Genomic DNA, 17,460 nt, shown 5'->3' with positions numbered 1-17,460 from the left:
TGCTTCTCCCTCCTAAGTGCTGAGATTACGGGTGTGTGCTATCATGTCCAGTTTGTGTGCACGGAGGAATCGAGCCCAAGTCGTTCTATAAACTATAAATACATTTGACTGAGCCACATCTCCGAGCCTCACTTCAGTTTCTTTGCCTAGAGCGGAAGCTGAGGACACTGATCTAACATAAACCTGTAAGTGTAATAAAAAAAAAATCCATGTAATTACAGCTCTCACTTCATCTACAATTTCTCTCTGAGATGAGATGTTTTATTATTTTTATTTATATTAAAATGATTCCTAACGTTCAATTTCCTTTTGACACATGGGTTGCTTAAAAGCACACTGTTGGTAACAAACAAACTAAGGGGAAAAAAGGAAAAGAAAGAAAGGAAGGAAGGAACTTGCAGGAAAATGGATGGAACTGACAAACATTAATCAAGGTAATCCAAACAAATACTGTGCGTTTTCCCTCATATGTGGCCCCTAGTCTCTGTGAAATATTCTGGAAGTAAACAAGGGTTAAGGCTAGGAATCCAGAAAGGCAGCCATGAAACTGGACAAAAAAAGGCTTTGAGGGAAGGTGGTGGTGCAGACAGTAGAGCAACGTGGAAGGGGAGATTGGGGCAAAAGGGTATAGTAGTGAAGAGAAAGTCGAAGGGAAGGTTAGACCCAAAGGAACAACTATGAGCCTTCTTTATGGAAACCTGTCACTGAGTCATCACCCAGCCCCACTGTTGGTCTTTCTCTGATCCCGATTTCTGGTTTGGTTCTGTTGTGGCTAGCAAGTATACATTGTAGGGTCTCACTACTTATGATTCATGGTTGTCTGGGTAAATAAACCTGAAAATACTGTGCCCAGGAAATTTCTTTTTCTGTCCTTGTCTGTGGTGCTGGGAATTGAACTTAGGCATTCACACATGCAAGTCATGTGGAAATTTTCTATAAATATCAACTAGGTTTAGTTTAGTCATTGTGATGCTGGGTTAGACACGAGGATGAATAATGCTTGGGGTTATTAAAGGGACTAAACACAGCCCGAGACAATTTGGCTCTGGTTTTGCAACACCCCAACTCTTCACGATCAGGTAGTTCTGACCAGTCACTCAGCATTGCAGAATCTTTAACACAACCTCAGTTCACAGTAGTGTTTGAGGACAGCCAGAGCTATGAGCCTGTCCCAAATAGCACCAGGAGAAAATAAGTAAGTAGATGTCTTGGCCTTTGCGGAACTTGCCTCATGCCCGTCAGTGAGCAATCAGTTAACTACTCGGTAAGTAGTCAGAGATGAATGCTAAAATGTCAAACAAGACCAGTGGTCTCTAGTCCTGAATGAAAAATGGTCCTTTTCCATAGAGCCTCGGGTCAACTCTTTAAGGTCCGCCCTCGAACCTTTGCTCTCCTTATTTGGCCCCTCCTGCTTTCCTTCTTCGGTCCCTCCCTCAGACCCGCCTCTCCTGTGCCGATCCTCTTTAGGCCCCGCCTCCTGCCCGCCTCCACACTGCCCTTCGCACCAGCTTTACCCCGCCTTGACCTCGCCTCCAAAGCTCTCATTTGCTACCACCGCCAGCCCCTCCCCACCACAGTCTTCCAACTCCGCCCCAGCCCCGCCCAGCCCCGCCATCAACTATTTCTCCTCTGACCCGCCTCCTTTGGGCTCACCCAACCACGCCCCTCCAGTTCTTTAGTAGGCCACGCCCTTCACCCCCGCTCCACTCTTCCTTTACTCCGGCCTCCAGTCCTACCCCTTCCCTACCCGAGAGCGTGGTCCGCCGCCTGGAGGGCACGTCGACGTCCGCACGCTGGGGCGGGGCCTGACGAGCGCGCGTGGAGCGTGGGTTCGCGTTCTGCCGCGGGTCTCCTGCGCCGGTGGCGCGCAGCTCCCGGATAAGTTGCGGAAGCTGAGGGTTGCCGACCGCCGGCTTTGGCTCGGTCCCTGCGCGCGCCCCGGAGCGGGCCGGGCCCATCATGGCTCACCGCTGCCTGCTGCTGTGGGGTCGGGGCGGCTGCCGTCGCGGCCTTCCTCCCCTGCTCGTGCCCAGCGGCTGCCTGGGTCCCGGCCGGCGGCCCTGCCTCCGTACGGTGAGTCCCGCGTCGCTGCTGCTCCCTCCGGCCAGCTTCCGGCTAGGGCGCAGGTGTCAAGGTCACCGGCCGGGGACGCGTGACGGCCTGAGTCTCCTGGTCCCCGTGGGTGGTATTTCTCCTGACCCCGGGGCCCTGTGGACCGCGCTGTGGTGAGTGGCGCTCTGAGCCCGGGAAGGTCACGCCTCTGCTTTGCTACTCGCTGCCGTGGTCTCGTTGGCTTTCGTGCCACTGGAAAAGGACAGTCGAGTGGACTGCACCGGCGAGCTGGAGGGGAGAGAGAGGGCTGTGGAACTTCCCTTTCCGAACATCTGTTGAATTTGGAGGGCCGTTGCTGGCATCCGGAATACAAATGCCACTGGTGTCATTCATATATATATATATATATATATATATATATATATATATATATATATATATATATATATATATAGTTCAGGTTAGGGCCTATGTATTTAGTTGCATAACAGCGCCTATCCGGAGGCTTCGCTGCTCTTGTAGGGCCACACACTAACTACCTAGTACCTTTTATTGAAGTGATGTTGTGTTGTGTTGGCAGGACCATGACACAGCTTCTTGCTGTGTGCCAGTCCAGCATAGGTTTTACCCGGAGGTACATAGCATGGCGGTTGAGAAATGTGATTGGTTGCTTGAACCTGGCTAGACAACTTACTGTCCAGCGTCTTTGAGGTGATTAGTCTAGCCTCTTCACTTAGAAGCTAGAGGTAATAATACAGCAGCCTTTCAGTTTCTGGAGGGGATTAATGCATGGACCCTTACCAAACTTAAAGGATGCATGCCCTCCTATGGGCTTTGGTTTGTTTATGTTTTGTTTGGGGATTTTTGAGATGAGGTCTTACTGTATAGCCCAGGCTAGCCTCCAGGATCTCCCACCCGATCCTCCTAATCATGCTGGCTCTTCGCTTATCCGCTCATTTCTAGATTGTTTCAGTACCTAATGTGGTCGTAAACCGTTAGTAAGTAGACTTTACATCCTAACACTCAATGAACAGTGACCAAAACCCAACCCAACCCACTCTTCCCCACACAGGAAACAACAAGAAACCCCTAAATTGACCTCAAACATTCCTCATGCTGAGGTTGGCCTTGACCTACTGATCCTCTCTTCCATCTCTCAAGTGTAGGGGTTACAATTGTGCATCACCACACCAACTCGTGTAAATTTTTGTTTGGTTGTGTGTGTGTTCTTTTCTGGTTGTTTTCCACCACAGGCTGGTGGATATGAGAGAGGAAGCCATGGGTAAAGATGGCTGAGGGTGCCTGTTTGTGACATTTATTGTGAAACTCATTTGTCACCCTCGTGTCTGAGTCCTCGTTTCTACTGTGAACTGCCCTGCTCTAGGCCATCTGTTCAGTGTTTGACCATTTTCCCATCTTACCTTGCTCATCTGATCCCTTCCCTTTTATCATCAGTGGACATTGGACTCAGGGATCTACCTTGTGAGATTGAATCTCATAAAAGGCCTTAGCGGGACTGTTGTCCCAGTGAGTCACCAGCGCACGCTGAGACACAGTCCTCGTTTGGACAGCTACAGTTAATTGGTATGCCTTTCTTTGCTGTACAGAATGTATATAGCCCAGGATAGCCTTGAACATGTTATCCTCCTGTCTGTTTCCTATATGTTGGAATGTGGCCCGTGCCTGGTTTATTAGTGGTGTTGGAGCATCAAACCCAGGGCTTGTGCATTCTAGACAACCATTCCAACTGCTATATCCTCAGCCTCCAGAGGGCATTAAACTCTCCACCCCACCCCCCATAGGGCATTTGGAGGTGACAAATATTTGTGGAGTATAACTTGTGTGTCTGGTTCCATGCCAAGCTGCAGAGTCCTGTCACATGTCATGACATGGAGAAGTATCCCCTCGCTTCTGAGCTGACCCTCCACATCAGTACTTTGAGAGCATTAAACATGGAGAAACTTTCCTTCTGGAAAATACAGTATCGTTCCTAGAAGATGCAGTCCAACAACAAGTTAGAGAACAACTCTCTTGTATTATGCATTATAAGTAATATAAAGGTGGTGTCTTAGAGTTTCACTGCTGTGAACAGACACTATGACCAAAGCAACTCTTATAAGGACATTTAATTGGGGTTGGCTTACAGGTTCAGAGGTTCAGTCCATTATCATCAAGGTGGGAACATGGCAGCGTTCAGGCAGGCATGGTGCAGGAGGAGCTGAGAGTTCTACATCTTCATCTAAAGACTGCCAGCAGAAGACAGACTTCCAGGCAACTAGGACTAGGGTATTAAAGTCCACGCCCATGGTGACACACCTACTCCAACAAGGCCACACCTCCAAATAGTGCCATTCCCTGGGCCAAGCATATTCAAACCACATTCCACTCCCTGGCCCCCAAAGGCTTGTTCAAACACTCAAGTCTATGGGATGAATACCTAGTCATAGTATAATAAAAAATACATTTAGTCCAACTTCCAAAGTCCCCATACTCTATAGCAGTCTCAACAATGTTAACTCCAAAGTTCAGTGTCGCTTCTGAGAGTCATCCAATCAGTTCACTGTAATCTCCAAAGCCAGACAGGAAACCAGCTGGGCAAACCCAGACTGCATCTCCATGTCTGATGGCAGAGCAGTTTCACATCTCAACTCCTTTTTCATCTTTGAGGACTGCAACAAATTTCTCTCTCCTGTGTAGGTTCCACTCCCTGTTAGCAGCTTTCCTCAGCAGATATCCCAGCTGTGGCATCTTTAAAAATCTTTGGGTCTCCAAGGCAATGTCACCTTCACAGTTTCTTGTTCCAATGTCTGGTATCCACACATGATCTTCAGGCCTCCTCCATAGGGATCAGATCACTTCTCCAGCTCTGCCCTCTGTAGCACTCTACCCCGGCTAATCCACTCCACTGCTGGTGCTGTTCTTGGTGACCATCCCATGGTTCTGACATCTCCCATGCACTGGGGTCTTCCTTTGCAACTAGGCTTCACCTATAGTCTTTCATAGGCTCTCTTCATGGTGCCAAGCCTCAACTCCTTTGCATGACTCCTTCACTCCTGAGCCATCAACTGCAACTGGGGCTGTACCTTCACCAAAAGCCTCTCACAGTGCCAAGCCTCAGCTACTCTTTATGACTCCTTCATGTCTTCAAAACCAGCACCACCTGGGTGACTCTTAGAACATTACCAAGTCCAGCTGCAGCGTGAGGTACAACCTTGGCTATCTCTGGAACACAGCTTCTTTGTGCTCTCAGAAAACACTTCCCAAAGATAGATAGATAGATAGATAGATAGATAGATAGATAGATAGATAGATAGATAGATAGATTGATTGATTGATTTATTTCTCGATCTCTCTCTCTCTCTCTCTCTCTCTCTCTCTCTCACACACACACACACACACACACACACACACACATTAAACATGTTGGGATTTGCCAAACCAGTGACATTTAGCTCTGATTTTTCTCATCACAGCAGTGTGATAGAGTTAGCATTGTTTATAAGCAACACTGGCTTGTAACTTCAGCTAGTACCCAAAAATGACTCAGCATGAATCAGCAGACCTTGGGGTAAAGTTTTGGGTGCTATAAATAAGATAAACATTGCCAATGAATGTGTTCTTAGGTCTTTATACTTGGACTGCGCCCTGGGTTGTGCCTGACGTAGAAGCACACATGTTTTTGGAGTAGTTACTGCCTATCTCCTGCTTCTGTTGCTCAAATAGATGAGTAGCTTTGTGACATCAAGCCTTAGTTCTTCCCAAAGGGAAGTTCACATCTCACTTCAGGGTGTCAGGAGTGAGGTCCTTTCCCTCTGTTTTGTAAAATAACCTCATGCTCTTATTTAATGTCATGTTGCAGCTTTATCAGTACGCTACGGTCCAAACAGCAAACAGCAGAAGTTCTCTTCTAAGGGATGTAATTGCTGCTTATCAAAGATTCTGTTCTCGACCTCCCAAAGGTGAGTGCTTCAGTCTGACTCCAGTGCTGTGTGTTCTTGCTAAAGGTACATACCCCAGGAGGAGGGGCTTCCTGTGTGGGTACATAGGTTGACTTCAGGGTGACTAACTGTTGTCTGCTCTGTCCTCACTCTGACTTCAGCTTCTGTCTGATGGTAGCAGGGATAATTATGTGACCTACAAGTGAACATCTTACAGGTGGTGGAATTGACACCTCTGGATTGTGAACTGTATTATTTAGACTTTGCTATATTTCTATGAGAGGGATATTATGATTTCTAGTGGTGTGTCAGCAGCTTTATAACAATATGCACAAAACCTGATGAAATTTAGTTTGAAGATATATTTTATCTTTTTTAACAGGATTTGAAAAATACTTTCCTAATGGGAAAAATGGAAAAAAGGCCAGCGAATCTAAGGAAGCTGTTGGAGAAAAAAAAGGTAGTTGGGAAAGAAGACTGAGTTTTTATTTCCTTTGCTTTTCTATCAGAGAGTCGCCAGAAGTTGGCTATGTAACTGTAGTTATACACACATCCAAAATTCCATGGGTCCTGTTTTGTTCCTTGAGTCTCTCTATTTTCTTGCCACTTTACACATTGAAGTAGTTCATTTCACTTGTAGAGAGACTGACTGCTCAAACTAACACTGTTTGGTAGGAATTCTGGACATATAATTTAAACTATTGAGAAAAATCTTAGGAACAGAACACATGCAACTTACTGTGGGATAGTGCAGGCTGGGGTTTTGTTTGTTTTTAATAAAGATTTTTTAAATGATAATAGTAATTATATTTATTAATAATTATATTTTTACATTATTTTTATTTTTGTTTGCTTGTTTGTTTTTGTCTTTCGAGACAGGGTTTCCCTGTGTAGCTCTGGCTGTTCTGAAACTTACACTGTAGACTATACTACAGGAACTCAGAGCTCCTTCATCCTTTGCTTCCCGAATACTGGGATTAAAGGCACGTGCCATCATTGCCTGGCTAAAGACTTATTTTAGATTATGTATGTTTGTGTATGAGTGTGTGCACATGTGAGTGCAGGTGTCTGTGGAGTCGGAAGAGGCCGTTAATCCCCTAGTGTTGGTTACAGGTGGTTGTGAGCTGCCTGGGGTAACTTGGGTACTGAGAACCAACCTGGATTGTCTGGAAGAGTAAGACGTGCTCTTTAACCACTTAGCCATCACTCTAGTTTCACAGTACAGTGTTTTAAATTTTTAAATTAAAAACTTAAATTTAAAAATGAAAATCTTGAACCTTAAGAGAGCCCTGTCTACTGGCTTGGAGAAGGTTTTACAAGGCTGGGCAGGTGGACAGATACTGTGGCACCAAGTCTTCCGGTCCCATTTCATAAGTATTGTGCAGTTGAGCATAATCTTTGACACCTATTGGTATCCAGTGGTGGCCCTTTCAGGGAAACATAAGGGAAATGTAAGTCAGACCTTTGGCCTTTTGTTATTGGTGGTCCTGGTCATTGAACCCAGGTCTTCACCTATGCTAAGCAGACCATTGAGTGGCTTCCCCGGGCCAGCCCTTGTTTTTAATGAGCCCAGCCCAAGCTCCGGGTTGCAGTGTTGGTTACATGGGCAGCGCTGCGGGATTTACACGGGCATAGTCCAGTAGTTGGCAGGCTCACCAGCGACATATACTTACATTACAGCCCTTTGGATGCGACCTTACCAGAGCAGTCAGGAATACCGTCACCCAACCTGTGCCAACTCAGTTTCTCAGTGCTGTGCTGTAGGGTGCCCTGAGCTGGCGTATGTCACGTCTGCCTCTGTGCAGGCAGTGGTTCGGTGAATGTGTCATGAAGCCACTCGGGGTGACAGGCACCCCGTGGCCTTACTGTCTGCTCTGTGAGAGAGGTTGTTTCATGGTGGTTGGTGACATTAGAATGGTAGGTCACTGGGAAGATAGAGAAGTGACAGAATCAGTGACTGTGTCAATTTGTCTGGGCTCCTTTACCAAGGGGTCAGCTCTTTGGGGAGGAGGTTAGAGAACAGACTGTCACCTCAAGTTCTGGAGGCCACCAGGCTTGGCTTTTGTGGTGCTGGAGGCAGAAACCTCAGTTTTGTGTGTGTTAGGCCCATACAGCCAAGCCAGTTAGTCTCCCTCCCATGTTCCTCTGCTCTCCCTCTTACATTCCCAGCCCAGCCCACACTTTTCAATATTGGATGTGGACTCAAGAATTTGCTCATGTTTAAACCGCCCTGTTTATTCACACATGTCACATGGCAACAAATTACCCAGCAAGTTACTTACGCTCAGGTCTTCTCTGTACAATGTGTGTAACAGTAGCGATCTTCTGGGGTTGTTGGGTGACTGTGTACTTGCTGAGGTCCTAGGCAAGTGCATTGGAGCCTCTTGGCCTTTGCCACTTTGTATCAATGGCTTTCTTCATAGTGCTTTCTGCAGTAACTGATGTGCTAGCCAGTCAGTGGTTTCTTTTAGGTCCTCAGTCTCAGTGTGGAGCTGTGCAGGCCTTGCCGACAGCAGGGGTGCTGCACGCTGGACATGCTTCATGCTGGACGTGCTGCTCTCTGTTTATAGAATCACAACTCTCCGGTCCCCAGTCTTCTGGAGGTGCAAGTGGTGGGGGAGGGAAGCGCCGTGGCAAGAAAGAAGATTCTCACTGGTGGTCCAGGTTCCAGAAGGTTTGATTTCAAACTGTTTACTTTTGAGGTTGGGTTGGTGGCCCCAAGAAAATCCCACATAGCACAGATCGTATTTCTACACAGAAACTGTTGTCCCTTTCTGTCTAGGGTGACTTTCCATGGGATGACAAGGATTTCAGGATGTACTTTCTCTGGACTGCTCTTTTTTGGAGTGGAGTCATGATTTACTTCCTGTTCAAGAGCTCTGGGAGAGAAATCACATGGAAAGACTTTGTCAATAACTATCTTTCTAAAGGAGTGGTGAGTAATGTGGGGCTGGGGGTGTCGTGCTTTAGATGGTGAAATGCAATTGTGTTAGACCATAGAGTGGCCATCATAAATAACTTTGCAAATATTTTCCTTGAATTTTTTTTAATTAGTTTACAGTTATTATGGAGGGGGCATGCATGTATCATGGCATGTGTGTGGAGGTCACAGGACAGCTTTGTGGACTCTTCCCCTACCTTTATGTGGGTCCTGAAGATTGTGCTAGGCCTTGCATTCCAAGCACCTCTATTTACAGAGCCATCTTCCCAGCTCCACATTCTTTTTTTTTTTTTTAAATAGATTTATGTTTTATGTATGTAAGTACACTGTTGCTGTATTCAGATGCACCAGAAGGGATATCAGATTCCGTGTGGTTGCTGGGAATTGAACTCAGGACCTCTGGAAGAACAGTCAGTGCTCTTAACCGCTGAGCCATCTCTCCACCACTCCCCCCAACCCCCAGCTCTACATTCTTACATTTCATGTATCTTTTGTTTCCTGTTGTTAGCATTTTAAGAATCATTGATGAATCCCATGTCATGAAAATTTTATGCTGTATTTTCTTCTGATAGTCAAGTCTTTGACTTGGGTTAATTTTTCATATACTTAGATAAAAGATTTATGTAGTTACATAAAGTTCAACCCTATTCTTTTGCTCATGGATATCTAGTTTTTTTTTTTATTGCTTATTACTGAAAATAATTCCTTTCATATAATATATTCTCATTATAGTTTCCCTTCCCCGAGATCCATCCTAACTCCTCACCTGTCCAACTTCATGTCTTCATTCTCTTGTTCTCTTTAGAAAACAAACAGGCAAAACCAAATAAAAACAGAATAATTAAAAAATACAGTTAAGGGAGGATGGGGAGGGGAACACCCATGTAGAAGGGGAAGGGGAGGGTTTAGGGAGATGTTGGCCTGGAAACCGGGAAAGGGAATGACAATTGAAATGTAAATAAGAAATACCCAATTTAATAAAGATGGAAAAAAAAATACAGTTAAAAAACACAAGAGCGGGGTTGGGGATTTACCTCAGTGGGTAAATCCTGGGTTCGGTCCCCAGCTCCGAAGAAAAGGAAAAAAAAAAAAAAAAAAAAAAACCACACACAAGAAACAGGGCTGGAGAGATGGCTCAGCAGTTAAGAGCACTGACTGCTCTTCCAGAAGTCCTGAGTTCAAATCCCAGCAACCACATTGTGGCCCACAACCATCTGTAATGAGATCTGATGCCCTCTTCTGGTGTGTCTGAAGACAGCTACAGTGTACTTATATATAATAAATAAATCTTTAAAAAAGAAAACAAAACATAAGAAACAAAGACAGATACACACACACAAAAATCTCATAAAAATCACTAAATCAAAAGCCACAAAAGACCAAGAAGTTAAAATATTCCCAGTCAAAACAAGAAATGAGATTTTAAAAAATATCTACAAAAACACCATTGAGTTTGTTTTGTGTTGGCCATCTGCTGCTGGGCCCAACATATAAGTGTAGTATAGTTTATATACTTATGTACCCATATAAGGGCCCCCCTTAAATGTAGTTAATTCCCAGTGAGATTTGATTGGAGAAACTAACTTTTCCTTCAAAAGCGATTGTGATTTGGAGATAGCTTCTTGGTTAGGGATTCAAGCTCGTGTCCTCTCCCACTCTCAGCACTGGGACCCACCCATTCTGTCTTGAACCTGTGGATTCACATGTCTGTCAGTTTTGTCTGTAAGGCAGTGTTTCCTGGATTCCGTTCATCTCCTCAGCTTTAATAGTCTTCCTGCTTCCTCTTCCACAGGGTTGCCTGAGCCCTGAAGGGAAGGATTTGATGGACATCCCATTTAGGAACAAGTGTGCTGGACAGAGTTTCTCTCTGTCCAGTTGTGAGACTCTGTGTTTGTTCCTTCTATGTTAGGAAGAAGCTTCTCTGATGACAGCTAAGAAAGATGCTGATCTATGGGCATAGCAGAATGTCATTAGGAGTCATTTTACTGTTATGTTCCTTTTCCCCTAGGCCCATGGTCTACCTAGTCTCAGAATCTTGGGCACCTGAGCAGTGTCAGGCATGGGTTCCAAATCTTGGAATGGGCCTTATCCTAGTTAGGGTTTTACTGCTGTGAACAGACAACATGACCAAGGCAAGTCTTATAAGGACAACATTTACTTGGGGCTGACTTAGAGTTTCAGAGACTCAGTCATCATCAAGGTGGGAACATGGCAGCATCCAGGCAGGCATGGTGCAGGAGGAACTGAGAGTTCTACATCTTCATCTGAAGGCTGCTAGCAGAATACTGACTTCCAGGCACCTAGGATGAGGGTCTCAAGCCCATACCCATAGTGACACATCTACTCCAACAAGGTCACATCTACTTCAACAAGGCCACACCTTCTAATAGTGCTATTCCCTGGGCCAAGCATATATAAACCATCACAGGTCTTAAACTGAGTATCCATGTTTGTTGGAAACATTCCTTTTCTCATTGCATGGTCTTGACATTCATGTCAAAAATCATTTGATTCCATTTGTTTCTGTGTTGTCTGTTCTATACCATTGTCTTTTTTTAAAGATTATTTTTTTAATGTATATGTACACTGTACCTGTCTTCAGACACACCAGAAGAGGGCATCAGATCTCATTACAGATGGTTGTGAGCCACCATGTGGTTGCTGGGAATTGAACTCAAGACCTCTGGAAGAGCAGTCAGTGCTCTTAACCACTGAACCATCTCTCCAGCCCCCTTTCCATTATCTTTTTTCACAGTTTTGAGTGCTGTAGCTGTGTAGTTGTGTAGGTCTTTCAACTTTGTTACCTTTTTCTGGTTTGTTTTGGCTGTTCCTTTGGGAGTCCATACAAATTGTAAGAATGGTTTTCTATTTCTACAAAAAAACATTTTTAGACATTAAGTCTGTGGATCACTTTCATAACAGTATACAGTCTTCTAATCTATGAGTGCAGATTTTCTTTTATCTTTCTTATTTCTAAATAGCTTTCATTGCACATTTCTTTCGCCCTTTGCTTAAATTAATTTAGTCCCTATACATTTTATTCTGGTTGCTATTGTAATTTATAACTATTTTCTTAATTCTTGTTAGTAAATAGAAATATTACTAATTTATTATTATTGTTGTTGTTGTTATTATTATTATTAATTCTTTGCTTTGTTTTGGTTTTGTGTTTTTTTGCAAGACAGGGTTTTTCCATGTAAGCCCTGGCTATCCTGGAACTCACTCTGTAGACCAGGCTGGCCTTGAATTCAGAGATCCATCCGCCTCTGGCTCCCAAGTGCTGGTTTTACAGTTTTTTAATGTGTTTCCCTGTGTATGTGTGTACATATGTGCAGGTCAGAGGACACCTTATGGGAATTAGTTCTTGCCTTCTACTCTGAAGGTCTCAGGGATCAATCTTAAGTTATCTGCTTGGCAGAAAGTGTCTGCTTACTTAGCCATCCCACTACTCCTAAGGCTACACATGAGGGGGCAACAGGGTCTCCTTATGTGTAGCCTTGGCTAACCTGGAGCTTGTGATGTAGTCCAGGCTGGCCTCAAACTTATAGCAATCCTCCTGCCTTTTGCTTTCCAGGTGCTGTAATTATAGGCATGTGTTGTATAAAATGACACTGTGACCACTCCAAAAGATGGTTGAGGAGAAGGTTTTATTGTAGCTGTGAGAGAGACTACAGCCAAAGGCGTCTAGAGGTCTGGTGCAGGGAGAGAAAGTAGTAGCTTGAACATGGCCTGCAGACTGGAATTGGCCATGGAGGAGAGAGCTGGGCAGAGTGAGAGAGGGAGACAAAGTGTAGGCAAAGGAGAAGGGGCCCAGAGATGAAAGAGAGAGCATGGCCTAAACAGAGGGTTATATGGGAAGGAGAGGGGAAGGGAAGCCCATGAGTCGGGAGGTTTATAACCAGCAGGTTATCAAAGACAGCCATTTGTCCCTCTGCCAGTGATAAGGAATGGCTCCTTAGGTAGAGAGAATAGGGGGTGGGTGGAGTTTCCTTCAAACCTGCCGGGTACCACCCTGCCTGGCGGTGTGTTGGCTGTTGTGAGCTGACTTTGAATCCTGCTATGTTCTGAATTCATATATTTGTTCCAGGTTTAGAGGTGTGTGTGTGGTATTTGCAGCATTTTCTACAATAGCTACTCCAGTTTTAGTTTCTATTAGCGTGATAAATGTCTTCCATCCTTTTACTCTCAATTTGTTGGTGCCTTTAACCAGTAAGATGTGTTTCGTAGAGACAACAAAGTTAGATACAGTTTTGTCAGGCCTGAAAGAAACCCAGAACAAATGGCTAACTGTGCGTCCATTAATACATCAAAGCAAATGGTGGCCTCCTCTACTTCCTAAACCTCTCTGGTTCCTGGGCTTCCTTTCCCCTCGCTTCTCATTCTCATATAACCCTGCCATTTTGGCTATGGCCTCCCTTATATCTCCTGGTTCTCTGCCCTCTTGGTCTCTGCTCTTGGTCTTCTTGGCCCTCTTTCTTCTCTCTTCCCTCTCCTCTCATGGTCCAGTTCACTGTGTCCATAACTAGTTTTGTACTTTCTCTCCCTACTCTAGACTCTTCAGATGCCTCTGGTTATATCCTACTTCTTATGTATAATAAAAGCTTTCTCTTCAACCATACCTTGGAACTGCCATGCTGTTCTTTCATTCATTTTTTGAATCTAGTAATGCTGTCTTTCCCCCCCTCCCCCCCCCCCCCCGGAGCTGGGGACCGAACCCAGGGCCTTGTGCTTGCTAGGCAAGCACTGTACCACTGAGCTAAATCCCCAACCCCTAAGCCTGTCTTTTTTAATAGATTTTTCTTATTTATGCATATTTGTGTGTACCTATATGATTTTTGTGTACCGTATGCTTGCCAGTGCCTGCAGAGATCACTGGATCCCTGAAACTTGAGTTACAGACTTGTGAGCCATCTGGTGTAGGTGCTGAGAATCCAGCCTGGGTTCTGTGCTCTTAACTGCTAAGCCGCCTCTTCCCCCCCCAGCCTGTCTCTTTACTGATGAATTTGGGCCATTTATGTATAAAGTTATTATAGAGAGATGCTTAGTAAATCCTGGGGGTTTTGTGGGATGTTTCTTTTGGTTTGTTTTCTGGTCCGAGTGTTTGCTCTTGGCCTTTCCTCTTTAGTGTCCGACCTGCTGACACGGTGGAGGACGTGGTAGGTGCTTTCCTTGTTTCACCCCTGTTGAGCTATTCCTGTCCTAAAATGTAAGCTTCTCGTGCTCCTGTTTCCTTTCTTCCTCTTTTGTGTGTACTGTTTCCATAAGCATCTTTTGTAGTGCCATGTCGTTGGTCATGAAGTTCCTTCATTTGTGCTTGTCTTGAAATGTCCTTCTTTGTCATTTCAAAATGTAAGGTGGCGGGGTATGGCTCAGCATTAGCTGCCACAGGGTACAAATGGAGGTCAGAGGTCAACTCCTCCTACCTTACATGGGCTACTGGGACTAAATTCATCAGGTTTCATAGCAAGTGTTTTAAACCACTGAGCCATCTCTCCAGCACCCTATATCTAATTCTTTTTTTTTTTTTTTTTTTTTTTTTTTGGTTCTTTTTTTTGGAGCTGGGGACCGAACCCAGGGCCTTGCGCTTCCTAGGCAAGCGCTCTATCACTGAGCTAAATCCCCAACCCCAACCTATATCTAATTCTTAATGATATTCTTTCCTCTGCACTTTTAATAATACTTTTGAAATACCATATCTGAAGGACAGTGACAGAAGGTGTCCTTTAAGACATTTATTTCTCATGATCTGCTGTCAGTAAGTCCTCCAAGTGATAGTGGCAAACCAAAAGCGAGGGTGTTCCAGAGAAGCTAGCACAAGGGGTTACTCTGTCTGGGAAGGAATGGCTAAAAGATCTGCGTTCTAAAACTGTTTGGGAATTCCAGGTCAGCATGTGTCTTCTCATACAGTAACAAATGAGCACATATAAAATAATACAAATGATAATAGTTTAAAAATCGGAAATAATTAGAGTAAAGCAAAGTCTGTACTATTTGATATTCAGGGAATGGGGAAGAAGTAATATCTTATAGTAGCGAGTATTAGAGAGGAAAGCAATAAGAATCCTTGGCTAAAGAGTGTAGATTGCAGAGGCACTGTGGAGAGCAGTTTGACAATACCTAGGGAAGCTGAAGGACTGCAGTCTACCTCTTACCAGTGCATCTGCATCTGTCTGTAGACTGTGTACCCTGGAAAAACTTGAAGAGATGTTCCAGAAATTATCCACAAGGGTGTTTATTGCAGCATTGGGGAGGACTGTACAATCTGAAAAACTGTTGATGAACATGGAGGTAACCTGGAGTATGCTCATCAAAGGCAAGGCAAGGCTCCACAGAACCCAAATGCCGATGTAGTGAACCTTGCAAATGTAGTGATGGGAGGAAGAAAAAAGGGGAATAAAAACAGCCATGTAAAAGTTTGAAAGCAGGCTGGAGTGAATGTAGATGCCATTCAGGGTTAGCCCAAAGGCAAGAGCTGTCTTAGCCTCTGGGACTGCAGTTCCAGGGGGTGGGCATCCCCTGTGTGGATGCTGAGAACTGAATCCAGGTCCTGTGGGAAGGCAGCAAGGGCTCTTCACCTCCGAGCCATCTCGCATCCACTGCCCAGCTGCTCTACCTCTTGATAAAGGGTCTCAGCCCTATAGTATGGTAGTTCTGGCTGACTTCTGTAGAGACTGGCTGGCTCTGCCTGCCAAGTGCTGGGATCACCATGCCCAGCCTGTCATATGTCTTTTAAAAATGAGAATAAAATAAAATCTCAAGTATTTTTTATAATCTTAAGTTTAAATATTTGCCTTTTTAACATTCTAGGTGGACAGACTAGAAGTTGTCAACAAACGTTTTGTTCGTGTGACCTTTACTCCAGGAAAAACTCCAGTTGATGGGGTAAGTAATTTTATAAATTGACATGAGTCAGTCAGAATTAAGCTTTCTCAGGTTTAGACAAGAAAACATCCCTGGCATTGCATTAGCTGCGTATTGGGGACAGTGGGGTCTGCGAGCGCAGGCGGATGCTCACTGGCAGCTGGCGTGTGCATTGCTGACACATGGAGAGGCTTCAGTGTTGGGCTGGTGTTGGTCGTTATTGTAGTTTCACACCTAGGGCACAGCGAGGAGGACCTCAGTGTTCAGCATTCCAGAATAATTTCCGATTCTTGAACACAGAAAAACATTTGCTCAGTTGGGCAAAGCATTAACTTTTGAATCCCATGTGTTTTGAGGTGGATTCTTTCAAGCCAATTTCGGAGTCTTTCTGCTTATTTTCCTTCAACCTTTTTGTGGTAGCCGTTTGTTTTCCCAGTTTTTATTTGTGTATTTTTGAAACAGGGTCTTTCTCTGTGACCGGGCTGCCTGTGGACTCACAGAAGTCTCCATGCTTCAGCCCCTACAGAGCACAGACATAAACCATCACACTGGGCTTTGCTCTTCTCATGTGATCTGTGTTTCTCCTCCACCTAGTTTGGACTCTGTAGAGACAGCAGAAGTGTCAGATGATCAGGGGAGGTAATGCATAGGGGAGGAAGACTCAGGTAATGTCAGCCCTTCCCTGGTCCGACCCTACTCCCAGTTCTTGGGTGTCCTGCCACCCTACTGTCTCTGCCAGGCCAGACTTCGCACCGTGGCCTGTTCTCTAACCATTTTCTAGCCACATCAGGCACCTGCTTTTTGAGATTACCCTCCCTAACTGTCTGTTTCCACCCTGTTAGTACTGTCCTGTGGGACTATCTCCAAAGGACAACTTTGATAATGGAGAAGCCTCATTTCTAGGACTAACATTCACAAATGTTTACATCTAAAATTGATAGCATTGTGTTATTTTTATTTCTCCATTATGCCACAGTAAAGGTTTCTATCTCAAGCTTGTTGGCTTTGTTTGTTTGTTCGTTTTGTGGTATTGGGGATTGAACCTAGTCGCCTCATAGATACTTTTATCTCATAGCAAGTACTTTACCACCGAGCTGTGTCCCTAGCCCTAAATCTTAAGATCATAGTCTGTCTGGTGTACACACTGTAATCCTAATGCTTGAGTTAGGACTTCAGAGTCATTCTTGGTTGCACTGAGGCTTTTCCCCATCACTGTCCTTAACTAGGAGAACATGAAGATTTTCTGTAGCATTTCCATGGTGTCAGTATTTTATGTCATCTAGAATTAAAGTATATAAGATACAGTATTCAGATACTGTTCCATTTCAGAGAAGGGACTTGTGTATCTCACATCTTTGTTTGAGATTTTCTTAGGATTTGGAATCATTTCCCTATGCATCTTGGGGAGGGGGGGGTTATCATTATTTTTGTGTTTCTTGTGGAATAGCTGTCTCTTCCATATTCTTCCAGGACCTCAGGAAGTCTCCAGTCCTAGGTATTAGAAGGGTAATGCCCAGCATAGCATTTCTGGTACTTTCTACTAGCCAGGTTTTGATTATTCCTGATCCCACTTCTTAGGAATATTCTCAGGGTGAAATGAGTTGATGTACCCATCAGGGCTTAGAGCAGTGTGTGCACGGCTGCCTTAACCTGTTCCTGCTGTGTCAG

At 44.7% G+C, this 17,460-nt stretch overlaps 2 protein-coding genes across 2 annotated transcripts in view; one reads left to right on the top strand and one right to left on the bottom strand.

Moving 5' to 3' along the window:
• Prelid3a (PRELI domain containing 3A) overlaps positions 1-2,093 on the bottom strand; it is a 33,081-nt gene extending 30,988 nt beyond the window's left edge. Inside the window, exon 1 of the mRNA XM_087593535.1 lies at positions 1,748-2,093. Coding sequence (XP_087449661.1) covers positions 1,748-1,961 — 214 coding nt within the window. The 5' untranslated portion in view covers positions 1,962-2,093. The remainder of the gene's footprint in view (positions 1-1,747) is intronic.
• Positions 1,785-17,460, top strand: part of Afg3l2 (AFG3 like matrix AAA peptidase subunit 2) — a 44,866-nt gene continuing 29,190 nt past the window's right edge. Inside the window, exons 1-6 of the mRNA NM_001134864.1 lie at positions 1,785-2,073; positions 5,912-6,011; positions 6,373-6,450; positions 8,561-8,664; positions 8,773-8,925; positions 15,739-15,813. Of these exons, the coding sequence (NP_001128336.1) occupies positions 1,960-2,073; positions 5,912-6,011; positions 6,373-6,450; positions 8,561-8,664; positions 8,773-8,925; positions 15,739-15,813 (624 nt within the window). The 5' untranslated portion in view covers positions 1,785-1,959. The remainder of the gene's footprint in view (positions 2,074-5,911; positions 6,012-6,372; positions 6,451-8,560; positions 8,665-8,772; positions 8,926-15,738; positions 15,814-17,460) is intronic.

This window comes from Rattus norvegicus, chromosome 18, assembly GCF_021556685.1.
Source record: "Rattus norvegicus strain SHRSP/BbbUtx chromosome 18, alternate assembly SHRSP_T2T, whole genome shotgun sequence".
NCBI classification, from domain to species: Eukaryota; Metazoa; Chordata; class Mammalia; order Rodentia; family Muridae; genus Rattus; species Rattus norvegicus.
Note: the sequence above shows the minus strand (reverse complement) of the source record. Positions and strands in the feature narration are given on the sequence as shown.